Here is a 21,422-nt window from a genome sequence, read left to right as displayed (position 1 = left end):
TATTTTCACTAAAAAAAGAAGTTAGTGGAAAACACCTTCTAGATACAGTCAGTTAATTGGAAGTAAAATTCCCTTTCTTTGTATTTTCTTTTAGTCTTAATGCTAATTTTAAGGGAAATGGCATTGGCATTTATAATTTACTAGCAATGAAATAACAGCCTGCCCTTCTCGAGAGGCACATGAAGATGCCAAAAAGCTGTCTGTAACACACAGCGTTCAGAGAGGCATTTATGAATGAGTTTCGCACTTTTCTCCAGCTCCTACAGAGCATCACGTGTACTGGGAATCCCCAAGCATTGCCCCAGAGAGACCAGGTGTCACTGAGCAGAGGCGTGAGCACGTTCATGTGGAAGGGTAGTGTTGGTCAAGACTGAAGAATTTTGACCAAGCAACGTGTCTTGCGGTAGTTGCAAAGGGATCGAAAATGAATGTTAAGAATACAGTATCTATAAAAGTGATGGATAACATCACTAAGTACAAATATATAGCGTGGTCATAACTTTAAAGTGATAGTTTCTCAGTCATCTTTGTTATCAAGTATAACTTGTCATGGTGCTGTGGTCTTTTAAGTACAAGTTCATTAACCTTTTCAGACCAAATATGTTCTATTGAGAAAGTGGAAGACTTCCTAAAAGGCAGTTTCCTTACTTATTCACTGTAAATACTTATGCTACTTGTGGACACACTCACTGCAAAGCATTAATCTTTTCAGCTGCAAAATTGTTTTATTTTTGACTAACTTCAGATTTACAGATTCCATCTGGCTGTTAGTCAGAGGAATGTGCCCTCATTACAAATACCTGTTTAGACTTTTTGTCAAGAGCACGAAAATTTATCATAATTGAGCTTTCTGTTAATTAGATATTATTTAAATAAAATAGTAGGAAACTGTTCTGATGGTGGATTACTGTGTTAGTTATAACTTAATTATAAAAAGAGTTTGGATTTAAGAGTCTAAGAATTTCTGAATTGTAAGCCTGTAAACAGGTTTGTTATATAAAGATAAAGATATAGAAAAATATGACTGGCTGTGAATGCTTGATTCATATATTTTTAAAAAAGAGGGCTAATACAAAGTCTTCTGCTTTCCCTTGTTTTTGATATCTAAGCTAAAAATGCCTTTTCAAAGAATAAGCAATATTTTTGAAGACATTTCACCTCATTTTTTCCATGCATAACAAAATGATAGGGCTTGCTTATAAAAGGAGATCCACTTTATTTTCAAGTAATTTCTTCATTTGTGAAATAATTTTACCTCTTCCATGTTCTCTTTCCCTGTTTTTCTGGCCAAGAACATTTTCTCATTTTTAGTGAAGTTCTTTTCTTTTTTTTCTTACGTAGTGATTTTGGTTTTCCTTTGTTCTCCCTATTTGGTATGCACATGAAAGCGGCTGGTCTGTCGTTCTCTGGCACCAAATCCAGATGACCTAAAGGACCCAATTAAAATTAGTATTCCACGCTATGTCCTGTGTGGACAAGGAAGGGATGAGCACTATGAGTTTGAAATAAAGGTAAGTGCTTTTCACTTGCTTCTCCTTAATGTTTGGTTTTTCCATACACATGTTGCTTGCATTTGAACAACAGCAGCATCGTAGTAGCAATAATAATAGAAAAATGCCTTTTGTTTAAAACCAAATAGTTCCTAGTTCACTCTGTCCAGCCGTCAGTGTTCACAGTGACAGCAGCACAGTTGACAAAGATGGAGATGCTAGCTTGAAACATGCTCGAGAGTCTGCAGATTCCAAAAATCACTTTACTAACTCCAATGAAATGTAGTTTTTTGTTTCTACTAACTGCAATTTTTGGTTCTGTCCCTTTTCATTGTCTAAGTGGCCTCAGTACTGCTAAATGCCAGAGTCTGTGAGAAGGCATGCATGCTACAGTACACTATAGAGACAGGTATTTTCCAAGTGGATCGATTGTGCGCAGGAGGGTGATGGTCAGACTCTTGGGGTGGGCAGTTCCAGATCCAGTGTGAAAAAATTCTGTTAAAGGTGTTGCATATTGGTTATAAGCATATTGGTTATAGCAAAGCCCTTTACTGAGATGTGTCAGGTATAAAAAATTATTAGACTTGAAATATTTACCTGAAATGAGAGCATAATTAAAGTATTTTGCACATATCCACAACAAAGGTTTGATTCATTTCTGGCTCTCTTTGTTGTTCAAATTCTTCCCACCCTGCTTTTCCAAGATCTTGCTTCTCCAAAATGTTATCTGCTTCGCCTCCATTCTGGTGCCTTCCTCAGTTGATCTTCTATACAGAAATGTTGGAAGAAAATGCATATTCATTATGCTTCCTCTGGTACTAAGCCAGAGTTTTTTCAAAGCAAGATGCGAAGTCTAATTGGAAATGTGCTCTCGGTGCATGTGGACATGTAGCATAAGTGATGTACATGGCATCAGAGACAGACTTGGCAGCCTTTGTTGCCGAATGGGCTGCCAGATGCTTCATTAGCTGGTGTGAGTTGGAGGAGTGACCTGCCCTCACGGTGTGCTGGACCACTTTTGAACTATCCTCACATTCTCTTTTCCAAAGGCTTTTACTAAGATGGGCAATCTTAGCTCTGTTTGAGCTAATTAAATTCTCATCTTGAAACACACTACACAATTTGCGGATGAAGTACTTGTTTCTGCCTTTTGAACGTTTGAATTTCCTGGGGCCAGCGAAAGCTCAGAGCCAAAGAGATGCTGAGAGAAGAGTAAGCGCATACAAAACTTCCCCAAGGGCTGGTCTAGCTGCCAGCTACTTTCAGCACACAGGATTTACTAAACTGGATAATGGTTAGGGAAGATAAATACAGTAAAAAGGTATTTTCTCTTGGTGGATTTCTTTTCCAAATATTCTCCCTTCACCTCTAAAACCACTGTAAGCAGTTGCAATATCGTAGGATGAACGGACAGTTAAAGAGTATGTGCAGGAAGACTTGGCCTTACCTGGAAGCAGATGTAATAAAAGAAAAATGTTGGAAATGGGTGAGACTCGTAACCAGGAAAGAACAGGAGGATATATTGAGGAGAGATACAAATGCATATGAAACATGGCTCCAGCAGTTCTGTGGCTTGTACTGTGTTTCTGTGAGAAGCAAGTCTTGCAACCTCACCTCAGTCATGACATGGAATGAGCGGATGCTCTGGCTAAGAGAGCTGTACATGGAATAGCTCTTCTCTTCTGTCCTACTTGCCAGTACCACCTTTTCTCTCTCTCCTGTGCCATTTCTAGTCTGCCTCTGAAAGAAACTGCTGTTTAAGTAACTGCTTTGATGAAGCTCAAAGCAAAATTAATGGGTGACATATGGGTTAGGGAATGGGTTATCACTTCAATAATTGTATCCCATTGCTGTCAACTTCCTTAGAGCGCTAAACATTTTATTGCAGCTCCTATGCACCTTAGTTTGGCTGTCTTTGGGATGTTTCTTATGGTCATTCCCTTATACTGATCAATCAACTATTTATGCTCTTTCCTGTGCCTCCAGGTCTCTGTATGTCAGTGGGTTGCTTTTGCTGTGCTCAGGATTTCGTTCCAAGCTACAATCCACAGACCTTGCACAAACAAAACTTTAAACCTTTCCCCTGCAGATCTCTCAGTAATAATTAGATCCATTATAATCTTCAGCTGCTGTTACTTTTATGGGAAATCAGGATACATGTATAGTAATTGTATTTTTTCCTTAAAACTGGGGAAAGTAGGAAGACAGGGCAGGGAGGAGAGAACGTGTACCTGCTTATTTCATCCCTTCTTGATGGGTCAGGACACAATGTCAGTTGCTGAAATAATTCCTTATATCAGCTGTCCTTTGTTCAGGTTTATTTTCAGATGACCTCACACCAGAATAAGTGTTAGGTCTTGGGGAAGGGTTGGACCATTGATTATCTCATTTCCTTTGCCAGCTCCCAAATAATCTTTTTTCACCAAGGTTCCCCTTAGTCTTGGGAGAATCAGTAGCTGACCTATTTGCATGTAACAGCACTTTGAAATCTGACAAAGGGACATGGGATGATTGAATGGAGTTGTAAACCTTTGATTTGTAGGTATCTCAGAAGTATTTTCTTCAGTAGATATTTCTAGTCACTGTGTTCGTAGTTAAATCCTGACATATTGCTCTTTAGAGGAAGAAATATAACAAATTTCTATCTATAGCAAATATATAGATTTCTTCTTGTGATATACAATAGTAAAGGTTATTTCCTTCAGATGCCAAAAGAGAGAGAGCTTGTTTTGCTTTTCTTGGCACCATCACAGTCAGTTTTTAAGTCTTTCAACCCTAATATACTATCAAAAAATATTTTCTTTTAGTGCAGGTTCAGCAGCTTGTCCATCTAGACAGATGGTCTGTCCACTCAGGTTCTTCCACTGGATGCAGATCCTATGTTAAGTTGTTGAGTGACTCCCATTAGAACCTACTGGAAAGAGTTCAAAATAGAAGCAAATCCATACTTTATTAGAGTTCAGGTAGCACCTTCTCCTTCTACAGCAGGAGACATCATGCAGCGGTTTGTACCAATCTGCTGTTAATTATTCAGTATGAATAGATACATTTTAAAAAAACCCTTCTGTTTGAGTGACGTTTTTATGTGTTGTCTTTACAGACATGATGAAACAGTAGTGACTTGATCAGGTTTAAACATATTTATGTTAGAATAGCAGAAAAATATTCTTTTATTCTCCCTTTCATGTTGTGATGTGCAGAATATTCAGACAAGGCTGTGCTGGAAACAGCAGATGGGAAGAGTTTTTGCATCAATAAAACCAATGGCATCTGCTCCAGACGGTACCTGGGGGTGGCAGAAGGAGCAGGGAAGCAGCAGCTCCAATAGAGACACGCAGGGTCCCAGGTGATGGAAGCAAAGCCTGGAACCGAGCGCAGCCCTGCAAGGGATCTTCTGCCAAGAGGGAAAATTGTAGATGAGCCTTCTCATTCTTATTCAGTTTTCCTGGTTGTTCTGACTTCTCTCATTTTATTTCTTCTCTTTGATATTCTCTCAACGCCTGCTTTTTTTTCCTTGTGTTTCAAAGCCTTTCAGTAATTTCTGACAAGTTCCCTGTAGAAGATCCAGGCAGATGCACCCCAAAGCAGTGCTTTTCTCTGGGTCTGGTCACAGTTCTGTTCAGCCAAATGCTGTGAAGGGTCTGTTCAAACTGTCCATGTTTCTAATCAAAGTTTCTTCCTGAGCTCAGCAAACTATAGCAGAATTGGAGTACAGCAGAAGCAGTACTTACTGATGCAGAGTTCTTAAAGAAAATTATCAACACCTCATATCTACTTAAATTAGAAAAGAGAAAAAGCCCCATCTTCACTCAACTCTATTGTTTTAATACCCTCAATAATGAATTTTAAAAGGTTCTAAGAAATTTTACAGCAGGTTTTAGCTTTTCAGATGCTGTATTCATAGACAGCGTGAGGAACAGTTTGAACAAGGTCCATTTTGAGCAAGATGAGCTTTCACAATGGCTGTAGACAGTTTGGCCAGCGCAGGTGGGCATGTTCTGTTCCTTCTGGTTGCTTCAGAATCAGGTGGAATGTATTTTTCCCTCCCTTTATGGTTTTACTTCCATTTATATGGGGCAGAGGGGCAACAAACTCTGTGACGTGCTCTACAGTGAAATAAGTTGAAAACATCTGTTAGGTTATTTGCTGTCAGTCATCGTGTAGAAGAAAAATTAAGGAGATGGGACTGTAGCATCTCCTTTCAAATTTCTAAGAAAACATAGGAAATGTTGTGCTTGAAGGAAAAAAAAAAGTCACAATTCTGAGGCAAGTCTAGGATCACATAAGTGCCCAGATAAGAATATTTTGAAAATCTGTCTTACAGATTTACTCAACCATATTTATTAATATTATTAAGAAAATATTTTAACTACCATATTAGCAAATTACAAGTAAAAAGTGAAGGGCTTTTCAAATTTGCTGTACTTGCTGTTGTCCAAAAGATCTGCATATGTCTCAGTGCCATATGCACAGGGCCTATGTAGTCTGTCATACAGCTTTTTGAATGGAGAAAAAGAATCCCAGCCCAAACTGGTTGGATCAGCTTTAGAAATAAAATACTCTTTTTTAGAAGTGCTATTGCTATGCCAGGTGAGCTGTGATTCTCCTGCTGATTCTGATAACATTATTGTTAAGCTTTGTGGACTGGTTTAGCTTTGAAATGTGTTTTCCTATAATCTCAGCAGTAACAACAATAAGATTTTGCAATGCATTACCTGCTAGTCGCATTACAGGAGTTAGGAAAATAAATGAAGAAGATGACAGGGACTGAGTTGGGTCAAGCCAAGCCACCAGAGAACTGATCCTTCAGATCTTAGGCAGCACAGCTACACGGCTTTGCTGTTTTCCTTTTTGTCCATCTCTAACAAGTTGTTTATTAAGCTTTATAGAATAAAGCTAATAAATAATTGGCTGCAGGCAATTTGGTTTGGGTATGTTTGGTGCCACTTATCACCCAGAGAGCTGTCAGATGCACAGAGAACAACTTGATTGGCAAGATGACATCCGTGCTCTTCCCCAGAATGTGGAGCTGGACCAGTCCTGGGTGCTTTGTGCTGGATTGCTTCCCTAAAGGCACGCTGCTGTGAAAACTCGAGGGGAAAAAGAGGTCATTTTTGAATAAAGATCGCATACAAATGAAATGATCACAGCAAAATTTCACAACTCAGAAGTATTAAAATACAGAATTAAAGCAAATTTGTATTTTATGATTAGCCGTTGCACTCTAATGTTTACCTAAAGGGTTTTGTGATTTCTATGTTCAAATGATTCAAAACAAAATGATTAATTGGTCAATCAAAATAAGTTTAACCTGCATGTTCCTGAATTGTTACTTTTCTTTGTTAAACCTGCCTATGCATGTTAAATCCATTCACCTGGTTTGTAAAGTTTGAGATCCTGTTAACAGGGAATATAGTCTGTCATGCAGATGTCCTAGTAGCAGTCAAGCTTATTTGTGACAAAAAAGATTAATTTTATCAGAAATAATGAATTTGGATTGTGGAGATGTGCTAGAAGGAACCTGTGCTTTAATATTTGTGAGAAGTTTTTGAGTTTTGCTTATTTGCGTCTTTTAGCTAAAAACAGAGGTAAACACAGGGGAAAAAGCACCCCACCCAAAACCTGGTTCCTGATGTCATAAAACACACAATAGTTTTGGGGGTTCCAGAACAGTTCCCATGGCTACCCTGTTCTGAGTACGCCAAAGGCAGTGGGGATGGGGAAGGCTGGACGAGAGATGAGGGTGGGTCCTGGTTTCCTCTGACTTTATTGCGCTGTTTTCTTTTTCTTCTACTCATTTATCTTGCTCTGTTGTGACTCTATAACTTTCTGATACTCTCAGTAGTTGAGGGATCTACTCCTTCATTTCTGGAGTCACTTTAGGGTTAAAAGCCAAGGGGTAATTCTGTTGATTTTAATGAAACTTCCTGTAAAATGAGACGTACATCAACATATTGATGACACAAAATGTTTTAAAGGAATATCTTCTACTGAAAGCCGGCATATATAATTTTTTTTACCCTTCAAATTGGAATCCTATCCTGGTAATGGACTCCATGTGTATGAGAAACACATATTTACTATCTGTGTGTGTAGCTGCGTATATGTGTGTGTATGAGAACATTTACATTTCTGTGAATGTATAGAGAGCCTTTACTGTGCTTGTGCTGGGTGGTGTCCATTCATCAGTGGAACACCCACTGATTGTAATGCTATGAGCTGAAAAGCTGCATCAAGGAATGATTTGGGATATTTAAATGTATTTACAGCCTTCCAAACCACTCCAGAATAAGGAATTAAATGCCTTCAGTGTTTTTTCTTTGCAATCAGTGCTCCTTGTTAAATGGAGTACTGTGACTGTAATGAAAGAAAAATTAAGTAAACCTATAAAAACTTATGATTTAAGGGAACTAAGAATTGTCTGTTTTAATCTGATAACCTTGTATACTGCAAGTTTTCAGTGTTACGCATTGTGTGGTTTTACTTCTGTTTTTTCTTTTTATATTATCTGATATAGATAACAGTCCTGCATGAGACGTGGACGGTGTTCAGGCGGTACAGTCGTTTTCGGGAAATGCATAAAACTTTAAAACTAAAGTACCCAGAGGTAAGTTTTGGTAAAACTTCTTTTGCAGAAAATGGTGGAGGTAGAGACTTGAAAATAAGTTTGTTTGTTTGTTTGTTTGTTTGTTTGTTTTTAAAGTTGTATGCCTAAAACCAATATTCCTCTCAGCTGCATCTTCTAGTAAGATTGGCAAGTCCCTTGGCAGTTCAGAGCTCCAAGACTCCTAGATAGAGGATGGATATAGCGGTGAAACTGTGACTCCGTGTGTTGCCTCCAGCCATTAATTCCCTTTACTGCTGACCGGCGGCGTTCCCTGGAGGCTGCTGGTGCGTTCATTGTAAGATACTTGCAGTCAGGTCAGGTCATCCGGACAACTCCTCATTTAATAGAAGAGCCTTGTCTCACAGATACCCTTTTGTAATAGTGGCTTCCAGGTTTCTGCAGAATGGAAAACTGATCATTCTGACCACCTGGGAGACTCTGGGTGTTTGGGATATGAGCAGCTGTGGCTGACAGAGATTAAGTTCATTGGAATTGAGCGTTTGTAGAATTACAGTTCTTGGTTTCCACATCTGATTTTTAATTATTAACATTTTTCTTACTTTCTACTTGTTCCCTTGGATATTAGAAGAAATAAATCATTCCAGCAATGGAAGTGATCCTGATTTGAGAGTTAACACAAGAAAAGAAGCCTAGGCCATATATTCATGGGCAATATATTAGAAAACATTTATATGTTCAAGAAAGAGAGAGATGCAATAGTGTGCAAGTGCTTCCTTGGTCTTCATTGACATATTCTTTAAGCTAAAAAGTAATTGAGCATGAAAAGACCTTGAGTTTTAAAGAGTAAAATATATAGATTTGTATTTTCTGGGGATTCTGGTCATTAAGAGACATTCCAATACAGTATGGAAACCAGAAATTGAAACTACCACACACCAAATATCTAACAAAAAGCTTAGAGAGAGAGAGAGAATTAGGGAAAAAGGTAAAAATGAGTTTTGCATGGAGAATTGAAAAGTGCTATTTCCACATATGCTTTTAAAAATATTACTTCTGAATGAACATCAGTATCATATTTTCGATTTGAATGAATTGCCATTTCCTCTTGGATGTTAAACTTACAGTCTGTCGACAGTAATATCCTAATTGCATCTTAGTCTTGAAAAAGCAGCTCGGCAGTCATCCAGCTGAAACAGAAAAGGGCCACCTGAATCCTTCTGCAGACTGATCTTCCCCGTTTGTGAAAATGTGTTTGCATAGACTTTTCCAGAGTCTGTTATCAGTCCTGACAATACATCGAGGAACAATTGAATCTGGCTTCTACAGTTATGTCAGAGGGAGAGCAACTTCTTTGTAGTATGTAGTAATCAGGGTTGGGAGGAATCTGATGTTCTTAAAGCCATTATTAAAATGTCCTGTGTGCTGCAGTATATTAATGTCACCTTTTAAATCAAGCCTCTGTGACTCACAGTACAAATTCAGGCCTTTTTGGTTTTACAGGAGGGAGTGGGGCTTTTTGTGGGCGTGGAATAATCCTTGAGTAAGCCTTGTAGCTGTGGTGCTGGGTCTTTCTAACCCTGGGTGCTACACCAACACCCATGTGTCTTCTCCAAAGTAACAGGCAACAGGATGAGAGGCAATGGCCTCAAGTTGCACTACAGGAGGTTTAGATTGGATATTGGGAACAATTTCTTCCCAGAAAGGGCTGTCGGGCATTGGAACAGGCTTCCCAGGACAGTGGTGGAGTCGCCATCCCTGGAGGGGTTGAACAGACACACAGATGAGGTTCTCAGGGACATGGGGTAGTGCCGGGGTGGGTTAATGGTTGGACTCGATGATCTTGAGGGTCTTTTCCAACCAAAATGATTCTGTGAGCACAGGAGTGGTGTTATTAGGTCAAAATGAAGTCTAGCATCCGAGAGCATACAAAGTAGATAATATCCTAGCACAGAGCGAAGGTACATTGTTTTCTTCATCTTGGAGTCTTCCCAGCTGAAATTATTTTGGTTGTAATTAATAGTTCATGATTAATATTTTTCCTGTGGATTTTATCTATGTTTTCTATTCTCTACGCCACTCACTTTATAGGTATCTTACACAGATAATTTTCTTTCTTTTTCTTTTTTTTTTTTAATAACTTCTTTCTGTGTTTGCGGTCATGCTCACAAGGTTAATACATTGTCTAGTTTAATGTGCCAGTTTGTTTCTGATTGACACTTCTGTGTTGCCATATGTCTGTGTCTTAGTTAAACTTATTGAGATTCACATCTAGTACATTAATGGAACTATTTGTTTAACTATGCAGATGATTAAAGTTCGAATTTCCATATAGTAGTTTGTTTTATTATTATTATAATTATTATTATTATTAATATAAACATTAATGTTATCTGTTCCCTTCTCAACAATTTTTAGAAGTCAGGGCAAATACCACGGCTCACAAGTTTGCCGTTATAACATTCCCTAAAATATTATACTATTTGGAGAAGCATAGTAATGTGTTTTGGCTTCTAATATACTTGAAGAAAATGTTTAGTCATGTTACTTTCTAAAACAATAGATTTATAGTGTTAGTAGTATCTTCTTCCAGCCTTTAATGAGCCTTCACTTCGCAATAACCTTCAATAAATTATCGGTGAGGTTCAAGTATGTGTATCTTTGATAAATACAAAGCACAGTGAAGTTCAGGAGAAGCGAGATAAATATTTGGCTGTGCCATCTCCTGCTTTTCGATAGTTACTATCACTTGAGTGCCGGCTTTGGAAACCCTTGCAGAACTGATACTGTGTTCTTTATTTTACATAGTACAGCTGTTGCGTCCATTCCTGCTTTGAGACTTAGGGCACTAGAAGGAAAAGGCACGTATGGGGACAGATGAAACTCGACTGGCACACAGTTCGTTTCTTCCACTGATCGGCACTTCTACAAACTACTGTGTCCTTGTTTACCAGAGGGGAAGAGCACATTGTGGTGGATGAAACGCGTAATGTGCGCTGTAGTGAAGATTTCATTATCAATGTTGCATATGTGAATGATCGATAGCTTCCCATATTTTTACCTTTATTTAAAATGGCCTTTATGTATGGTAATTTTGGATTAATTTTGCAATGTAAGTAGGAGTTCAGTTTGTTTGGTAAATTGAAAATAATCTGTCTGCTTCTGCTCATCTGTCATTGACCTAATTTGGGATTCACCATGACACTAAAATGCATTTTAATACCAAACTTTGCAAAGTTGTGTCCTTAGTTACTGTATATTATTCCAGAGAAACTTGATCCTTAAAAGCAATGTTATCAGAATCCATCAGGGTTGAATTTTATTTTGCATAGTTCACCTTCCAACTCTAAATTAATATTTATAATGAACAGCGAAAATACTGCGGACGTGTTTAATGTATGAGTGTCCTGCTTTTAGAAGTGAACTTTACAGCTCATTAATTGCTCAGCTCAGAGTTACTACATCAGTATTTTAATAATTTGCTGATCTTGCATTTCGTGTTGCTGCCACTGAATTCCCAAAGGAATGTATTGGCAAACTGATTTATTAGGAAGGATTTTTTTGTGTTTTTTTTCTTTTCTTTTAAATAGTATCTCTTTCGGAAGCAGAAATGTCTTCCAGTCTTATAATATGCCATATATTTTATATACTTGCATATTTCTTCTAATGTAATTAAGTGGTTGCTGACAACTGGGTATCTAATTGAAATATGTCACATGCGAATTTTGAAAGACTGAAGAAGCTGCAGCAAGGTGAGATTGTGCCAGAGGCAGATGACTACCAGCATTTTAACAGTGCCTCATTTTTTTACGTCTGCATGATTGTCAATTGCTCAGCTTTAGCTTTCTTATGCTGCTAGATTGTTAATGACTCTCTTATTATTTCTGGAATTTTAATTAAGACCATACTTGGCTTTTAGTTGCAGTAGTCTCTGTGATGAATGTACTTTTTAATTGTCATTGTCAGAAGCAGGAGCAAACGGGCTCTTTAATAGAGAAATGAGAACTTTCAGAGTAAGATCCTCCTTTGTTAACTTTTCCTTCATCTTCTCATACCAGTTCATGGTTTCGACATATTACTGGGGTGCTGCTTGCTGCAGAAAACCTTCCCTTCCTTATCCTTGTTTTGCTGTGAGGGAAAACTCACTCTCCCATCCCCGTTAGTTCAGCAAGTTCAAGTGATGCGCTGTTGTGATGGCCAGTGCTTTCCTCTTCCTACCACTTTCTTCCCTCTTTCAAAGGAGAGAAGAAAAACGGTTGTCTGATTGTTTTCCCTACCTGAATCCAAAGCTTATGAAGTCACTCATCCTAAATTCCTGTTTGCATCCAGGTTTATAGGCCAAGGTTTGTGGGCCTTTCACTGTAGACTCTGCTTATGGACTTGCCTGTGAATCTTCTTGAAACTTCTATGTCCATAAAAATGTCTACATGGTGTTAAGGGGAGCACCAGCTATTGAAGCATTTTTATTACTAATAGTGATTCTCAACTTAAAATATTAGCAAATCCATAGAGAACTGCTAAAGAGAAGCTAAAAGGTATGCTTGCATTTATAGATTAATTCATGGAGTTAAGGACATATGCCTATAGGTAAGATTGCTACAGGAGTGCTGAAGCTATCACCTTCTAGCTTATTTAAGAGAATGTATTAATTTGTGTGTTTGTATTTAATATGTGGATTCTGTATGTAAGTGTATATTGGTATCTTTCACAGTCTAAAGCACAAAAGGACTGTTTATAATTATTAAGGAATTTTAGGTTGTATTAGAGCCAGCTTCCCCTTCTGCTGGTCTGGTTTTTGTTGTCTTACGTGACTGAATGGATGCATAACACCCATATCAGAAACATCTATGTAAACTTATACCTTCAAGCCAAAGTTCCCAGGTGATCTACCCCCATCTGCTATTTCCCAGGGAAATGAGTGTGAAGGATATATTGCAGTAGCACATCAATATCAGGAATCTCTGAGGTTGGGATTAGACACTGTTGCTTGGATGACAGGGTTTTTCAGGTACATTAAGTATAGTATATTTTTAATGTAGTATTCCGGAGGAAGGGCTTTCATTGTTAGTGTCAGTGAGAGTTACATACTGCTTCTTTTTATTTCTGAAGATAATATCCTCTGCTTATCAGAAATCTCTGACAGAATATTATTCTGTTTGAATAATATTGAGGCTTGAACTCGAGGCTTTTGTCAATGGGAGGAGTTAGCAGGCTGATCTTTGCCTTGCATACCTGTGAGAACTGCATGAAACTCAAAGAGCAGAAGATGTTTCTCTAGTTTTTCAAAAATAGTATGTGAATGTTTTTAAAAACATATTGCATTCAAAATGTTTCTTGCAAGCTTATTTTTAAAATATTTTTAAATAGTTCAGATTTTTCAACACTCGAAGTAGCTTGTTAATTTTTTTACTGGAAGTGTTTTTTATCTCAGAGAAGAGATATAAAAAATATGTTATATCTCAGTGAAGCCATTTCCCATTTCATCCAGCCATAAGCCCCCAACTTTATGTACATGTTTGCTATTAAAATATAATAGGCACCAGTTTTGTAATCCTTTCTTAAGTTCTTTTTAGACTCTTTTATAGACCCGCTTATTTAGGACTAATTCTGCCCCGCTGATGAATGAAGAGGCATTAACTGTTCGTTTAATCACCACTGACTGATCTTGCTGTCCTTTCCTTTTGCCTCCCTACTCTTCTTTTGGGTGACTGCCAGGGAGGAATCTCCATTCTCTTTTTCAGTGGTCCATACATCTGGTGCTCCCAATAAGTTATATGTAGAAGAAATCTGCAACGTGACATGTTGGCAGAGATAATGGTGAGGGAATGGATTTGAGATGAAGCCATTAATTTTAGGAGAGCATCCTTGGGTTCTGGAAGAGATTTTGTCCAGGATCACTGACAGAGAAATGCAACTTTTTAACTAACATTTAAGACACAGTTGGTGGGAGTTTGGGGATTTTTATTCTGCCCACTCCCTTCCTCCCTCCCCCCCCAGTAGCCTTAAGGGTAATTAGGCAACTTCTCTCTATTTATGTAATTATTACTTCCTTAGCACAGATGCAGAGGTCTCCCTCATAAGGAAGAACACAGAGAAATTAAACCAGGAGCAGAGCAGCCAGGCAGCAGACTTGTGCAGAGCACTTAGGGCAGCGTTCTGGCTGAGGTCTTGGCTATCTGGCCGATTCTGATTTTTAACTGTGCAGCTGTAGTGTCTCACCAAATGTAAAATTTGTGTTAATCTCCTGGGATGACCTGGAAAGGGAAAAGGAGGAGGAAGCAATACCCTGGAGGCACTTGGCTTGCACGGCTGGCGAGCTGGTTGCCACGTAACCAGTGAGCTCCTGGGGCTTGGGAGCTGCTTTGGCAGCAGGAGAAAGCTTGGTGCATCAGAGCTGGCCAGCCTGAATCTCTGCTGGTTTTACCTTTTTCTTTTTGCCTCATTTATTGGTGGATATTTAATTAATATAGAAGATCTAGGGAGTATGCTCATATTGAATGCCAAATTCTGGACATTTGGATGCTTCTAGTGTTGTAGGTAGTGTAAAGCACTGTAGCTGTACATAACTGTAACTAAAAACTTCTAAGATTACATTTTATATTAGTTTGTTCTGAAACCTTCAATGTTTATGCTGAAGCGTTGATCCTGCAGTGACTAAAGTCTCAATCCCTTCACAAGTTCAATGATTATTGAGATGGATGTATAGAAACCAAATTGACCAAGAAACTATTTAAAATCAAGGGTTACATGTACTAGAGACAGCAGGATATAGCACATAGTATTGAACATGATGGTACAAATCTTGCTACAAATGTTTTCTCATTATTTTAGAAAGTCTAGTTTTGCCTGTGTATGGATTCTTAATTCGGATTTTTTCAGCCTCTAGGAGCTCCATAACCCTTAGTGCACATAGTATATGACAATATTTTAAGATTTATTTCTGTATGTGTAAATTTGATCCAGTGAAGAAATGAGCTTGTTGATGTGTTCTGCTTGGATTGGAAGAATGTTTCTGGATATTAACTACCAAACTTGGATATACATATGTATTTTAATAATCAAGAATATGCACTGTCAATTTGCTTTTATACAATGGAAAAACATAATAGAAGAGTAACAAATTTAACATGGCAACCTAAGGACAAACACCAAGCGTGCATGAAAAGTCTAAAAGCTTTTTTGCAAGAAACTCTACGTTTGAGCATAGATTAGAATGAAAATTATTTACAACATTGATATGCTTGTAAATATCAAGTGCCATGATGTGTATTAAAATAATACCTCTAGCAGAATTGCAAGTATATAGAAAAGCATTTAGAAAATGGTTTTTGAAATGTAAAACCAAAACTAATAGTAAACCTTAATTTTTACTTTCTAGCCTGGAACTTCGTTAGCTTTAGTAATATATCTTTCCATAAATATTGAAAGAAAAACAAAGTAGTAAATTTTAGAATCCGTATCTGTGCGTAAACCTTATAATACCATTATACAAGCGTATGATTATAGCCTTCACCTTCATTCAGTACCAATTACAGTAATTATGGTATAGATAATTTTAGATTTTTAACATTCATATTCTTGTCACCTATAACAGCCAAGAAGTACATACACAGGAAGCATATTTTGTCATATACACGCTTCCAGCTCCCATTCCTAATTATAGTATGTTCAGAGCATTCTGAAAGCCTGCAGGTTTATATATGTAGTACTTCCAGATCAGCTTTAGTTTGCCACCAGCTACAGAAGCGATTTAAGAAGTAGATCCCTAAATGCTTTCTCTTGCCTTCCTTTCGGCAGCACGAGACGTTTGGCTGCTGCTGTTTTTAAAAGAAACTTCAGGACTTTGCTCAGTACATCAGTCTACAGATATCTATGAACAGGAGAATTTGTTCCCATAAGTGAAGTGTGAAAACATTGCTGCTAACCGTATCATGTAGTTCAGTGCAAGTTCGATTACAGGGAAGTGTATTTATTCCGCATGGTCCCTCTGAATTCATAGCTGCTAACCAGGACTGTATCCTGAGATACAGCAAACCCCCCCACCCCGGTGTATTTGCTTCCAGCATAATCTGCAATTCCCAATGTACTTCTAGTGGGAAAATGAATTCAGTGTGTGAATTTCTCGTTGTAGAACTGAATCTGAATGTGTAAGAGCCTTGTGAGAGCCTGGCTTTGGGACTAATTTGTGATTACTGGGGTTTTGTGTGCTGGATTTGTGCAGCAAAGTTTTCTTGGCTTGGTACAGGCAATCCTGCAGAAATAGTTTCTCTCCTTCCCGTCCTCTCTCCTGTGTTTTGGTCAATGATGAGACTGCTTTTTTGTGTATGTTTGGTTTTTGTCTATCCTGAGCAGCTAATGAAACCTGTGAGTTTCCAAATAGTTCTCTGTGAAAATACCATTAGCTTTATAGGTCTTATGATAAATTCAGCACAAGATACAATTAAACTGCAGGCAGACATCAAATGCCAGGTTTCACTGATTGTGCTGTGCAAAAGTCTTTTACATTAGTAATGTAGAAATTGAAAAAAAAACCCCAACATTTGGAGGGGGGTGAGTCCTTCATCTCATAATGCACGATCCATTGGACATAATAATTGCTTTGATTGTTTGATAATTTGATTTTCAAGGCTCTGCTCAATGATCTAGTGAATTGCATAGTATCATAATCATGGTTTTTTATCAGTAAAATAGTTTCAGATCATAGAATCATAGAATGGTTTGGGTTGGAAGGGACCTTTAAGCTCATCTAGTTCCAAACCCCCCTGCCATGGGTAGGGTCACCTTCCACTGGACCAGGTTGCTCAAAGCCCCATCCAACCTGACCTTGAACACTCCCAGGGATGGGGCATCCACAGCTTCTCTGGGCAACCAGTGCCTCACCACTCTCAGGGTGAACAATTTCTTCCTTACATCTAATCTACCCTTTTTTCAGTTTAAAGCCGTGACTACATGCCCTTGTAAAAAGTCCCTCTCAGCTTTCTGGTACATCCCCTTTAGGCACAGGTACCCCCTTTAGGTACTGCAGGGTTTGATTTACATATCTAGAATAGCATAGTTTCCATTCTGATCATACCCGAAGGCTCCTATGTGCTGTAACTCATTCTAAGGATGCTGTAAAAAATAATAATTCCATGTCATCCTGTAGCTTGCCCCGGCTTTCTTGGGTTACTAAAACTTGTGTAGGTGGAGCAGCATCACATGTATATGGACTCAGTGATTTAGTGCTTGCTGAGGATGGAAATATAGCTTTCTAGAAATCATCTGACAAGACAGTAGATGTGAAATTACTGACATGTAATCCAAACCCAAATACTTGCAATAGTTAAACGCATCCCTGTTTTCTCCCTGACCCTTAATAATGATGGTGGCTTCGATATCATGTCATTTTAATCAAGTGCGTCTTTGAGTTTTCCTTCTGTATGTGGTATATACATGGATCTTGCTTGCTAAACATTTATTTTCAAGTGCTTGAACAAGAAATTCTGTTATACTTGGAAACGAATATCTACTCTCACCCACCACTGTGCATCTAGGGTCTCAAGAGCAATTCTAAATCTGATCATAACGATGACCTTTCTGGTCCCCATAATTGCTTTTTCTGTCCTGCAGATTCAAAATCCTTTGCCAAGGAAGGTCCTGAAAATGTATCTTTTAAAGGTATTACATTTAATTAGTTATCTGTCATTTTCAACTTTACCTAATGACAACAATAGTGGGAGGAAAATCCTGAATTTGTATGAGGTTTACAGCTAGTTTTTAGTCTTGTGATAAAGCAGCTAGTTCTATAATGTCTGTAAGACTAGACATAAGTGAAAATTGATGTATGACCTACGTGGCTGTCACTCAGTCTTACTGCTGGAGGGGGCACTAATTAGTTCCTTTTAGGCTTCCCACTTGTGTACTTGCACTGCTCCTTCTCGGGTTGTATCATTTGAAGTGAGGCAGAAGGCTAGCTGGCTTCTCCTTCTAATCAGTCCAGTTTGTTGTGAGAGCTGCAGCTTTATATCTGTAACAAATCAAACTCAGAGGCACATTGCGTGTTTGTTTGCAGGTGTGTTTCTCTCTGACAGCTGTTCGTTGAGACCCTGAGATCTGCCATTAATTTTGAGTAGTCAGAAAGGCATCCATCTAGTCAGCAGTAGAAATTATCACCGCTCTTTGGGTTTTCATTATTAGCATTTCTCAAAGGCAAGGGTGACTGAAATTTATGGCATCAGTTGGCCGCACGAGATGAGGATGTTTCATAAGTGCTGCCAGCTGTCACCGCGATGAGCTCGTACGCAACAAGCAAATCTTTTTTGGAAGAGCTGTTAAAACTGCTATGGTGAGTTCTCCTCTCTGAACGTATTTCTGTTGCTGAAGTCAAATGGGATTGGGACTTCTCGGTGTGCAGGTGAAGTGGCCTCATAGTCACCATGGCATTGCCTTAACCTTGCTAGAAATCCCAGTGGGAAGATAATGAATCAAATCCCTAATAATTTTTGAAAGGAAAATAAACTCTGCAGAGAGTACCAGAAAATTCCTTTTTTACCTTCTCTTTGAGAAGTGGGATTTGAGCCATGCACAGGTGAAGATTGATGAACGTGTTGAGCTTTGAAGACGTGACCTTGCAAACCCATCAGTAGTTTCCATTTCTTTAAAGAAATAACCAAGCACCATGACTTGAGATTACATGACAAAAACTTAATGTTTAGTTTGCAAAATCATGAGCTGAAATCATAGAGAATATGTGTTAAACTTGCCCATAGACTCTCTAGGTCAGCACGTGCCCTTGTCTTAGACCACTGTCTGCCATGCGGTACTGCTAATTTTCCCCCAGAGACCAATATTTTAGGGCAAGGGATAGATGAATAGGGGAGCAAAATCCATAGTATGTTACAATTTTTTTCATGCTTATTTCCCACATCTATGGAGAGTATTTAATTATGTTTTATTTCGGTTTTGACTGGTTTACAGGTGAGATAATGATATCCTTTGGGTTGGTGTATGCTGTTCCTCCACCATCTTATTCTGTCTTTCTGCAGCCAGAATATATTAATATATTTTCTTTGGCATTTGAGCCAATTTTTGTCCCTCTTTCCTTAGTTGATAATCCTGAGCTATGCAGATAGTAGTTCACATTTAGAAAGATGCCCTGGCTGTATTAGTTGCCAGTTTTCATAAGAGAGATTAAAAGCCCGAAGCTGCATAATTTTATAGAACTATGAAAGGTTTACATGAACTTTGATACATCCTCTTGCTCATTTTTATAGTTATTCTGTATTTAAATGCTATCGTGCTGCTTGTAATGAACAAAACAATGAAGTAATTTGTCAAATATTATATTAACCATCGTTTATAGCTCTTTTTCAGTATGTTATTATTCTGACTAGTCTAGAAATTGCTTTAAGGAAAAGAAAAACACCCCTATAATGCAAGGTAACTTCTTTGGCTGCAGTTTATTCAGTTTTTCTCAACAGCAGGAGGCAGACTAAATGGAGTTAAAATAATGTGGTGAGCTGTGGCCTCCACATCTCACCATAGCTCCAAAAACGCATATTGAGCAGGTCAGCCTGCTTGTTTAAGGAGAAACTTGGATGTGAGAACTCCCCAACCTTGTTGATAATTACAGATTATGTTTGATAGGCAGGTGGGCAGAACTGAAAGACAGTGAGGCACACTTAGTGAAATATAAAAGAGGAAGCTTTGGTGTCTATTTCTACTTGGTAATTTTGCATCGTCAGAGTGAGGTTTCAGAGAGGTTCACAGGAGGTGAATTTCTTTTTTGTATTCTTAGCCCTCTTCAGTGACAGATGAAGTTGAAATGTTCTTTGGAGATGCAGTTGGGCCTGTCTTTGAGGAAGGTAACTGGCAAGCATGCCGGGAAGATCTTAGAAGTTTAAAGAGAGTTTCGCAGAATTAGAGAGAGCAGAGCTGTAAGAACTTGTGCATCCTGAGGAGATGCTCATGTATTGGTGAATCCAGAAAAGATGATCTGTGGGGGTTAGTCACAGCGTCCAGACTTTGAGGGGCCTCAGAACAGAACTGCATCTGCTTACAGGAGGAGATGTTAAGTGCTTGTGCTTCTTGGCATGTCTTAGTGCCAGTATCACAGGGAAATGGTGCAGAGGAGGTACCTATAAATGGGTGACGCTCCAGAGACGTAAGTAGGAAAAAGGCAAGGAATTGTCGCCAGTTTGAGTACAGCGAGGAAGTTACAGAATTGCTTACCGGGCAGGTTAAGCCCAACAGGGTCTCCAGGATGCTCAGGCCAAAATGGGGTGTGTTCTGGAGGGCAGAGAAGAGACCTGGCTCACCAGGATACCTGCACTAGGGGCCAGGCAAACAACAACCTGCAAACCTGGAGTCGCTGCTGCCAGCCAGAAATGCAAAGGTTGAAGCAGTTCTGTGGGCAGGTGAATCTTTAGCACAGAGCAAAAAGGATGGAGAGCAGGGAGAAAAGAGTGTTCTCATGTATAAGGGGCAAAACAGCTTCCTCTTTGAGGAAAGGCTGCACTGTGAAGAAACAGGGAAACCAGGTTGTGGCATAAATTGTATTTGGGAGAGACCACACACAGACCAAAAAACCCAAAAATGAAACTCTATCACATCACTCTGCAATGTGGTCTTTCTTGTATTTGTCAGAAAGGGAATATTTGCTGACTGATTTAGCTAGGATTTTTCAAAGCAGACTCCCTCAAGGAACAAGTAAGATGCTAATTCCTTTGTCTCCTAATTCTTTGGTCTCCTTTGAGTAAGGTGCAGCCTGTAGCAGTGAGGGGGGACAACGCCAGAGGGCTGGAATGTGTCTCTGATGGAGGAGCTCCTCAGGTCCCAAACACCACGAAGACCTGGGGAGTTCTGTTTCCTCGTCATCTGAGTTTTCTTTGTTTTAGGAGATTAATTATTCCTGTTTGTTTGTTATAATAAATGGTGCCTTTTGTTGCTCTTTAAAAGCTCTTCAGTCTTCGCCAAGGAGTTTGCTACGTGAAGAAGTTTGACATGGGTCCACCTCAGAGCTTTGGCTGATCTGTAGTTGCTCAGATATCTATCCTGCCTCTGAAAATATCAAATCCTTTTCTCCTTCTGGCACATAGTAGAGAGGATGGGGTGGAACAGGAACTTTGATATGGCAAATGGACGATGGAGCAAGAAAAATAATTAGTTAGATCATAGAGGGTGGAAAAAACATATCAATAAAGTAGAGGCAAGCTGGGAAGTGTGGGAGAACATGTTGGAAGAGATGGAAAAGAATTTTGAGAGAGAATATTAGAAAAGGAAAAGTAGGTGACAAGCTGGATATCCAGAAAATAATCCCCTGGATATTCCCTCTCCTGGATTAGGTGATAATGGAAAGTATTGTCTTTGATTTTCCTGTCCTTTGAGAG

General features: G+C 38.8%; 1 protein-coding gene across 12 annotated transcripts in view; it reads left to right on the top strand.

Annotated features, from left to right (window-relative positions):
- Positions 1-21,422, top strand: part of LOC309437627 (kinesin-like protein KIF16B) — a 133,737-nt gene that overhangs the window by 89,843 nt on the left and 22,472 nt on the right. For 3 of the 12 annotated variants that reach the window (XM_082048191.1, XM_082048188.1, XM_082048192.1), the window contains 3 exons: positions 1,389-1,511; positions 8,008-8,097; positions 17,665-17,712. In XM_082048191.1, the coding sequence (XP_081904317.1) occupies positions 1,389-1,511; positions 8,008-8,097; positions 17,665-17,712 (261 nt within the window). Of the gene's footprint in view, positions 1-1,341; positions 1,512-8,007; positions 8,098-8,223; positions 8,382-10,863; positions 11,047-17,664; positions 17,713-21,422 lie in introns of those variants that run through there. The other 9 variants (XM_082048194.1, XM_082048190.1, XR_014183589.1 and 6 more) reach the window with 8 other exon arrangements.

Source organism: Streptopelia decaocto (genome assembly GCF_964273445.1).
Source record: "Streptopelia decaocto genome assembly, chromosome: 3".
Taxonomy (NCBI): domain Eukaryota; kingdom Metazoa; phylum Chordata; class Aves; order Columbiformes; family Columbidae; genus Streptopelia; species Streptopelia decaocto.
The sequence above is the reverse complement of the archived record's forward strand: the minus strand, read 5'-3'. Positions and strand labels throughout refer to the sequence as shown.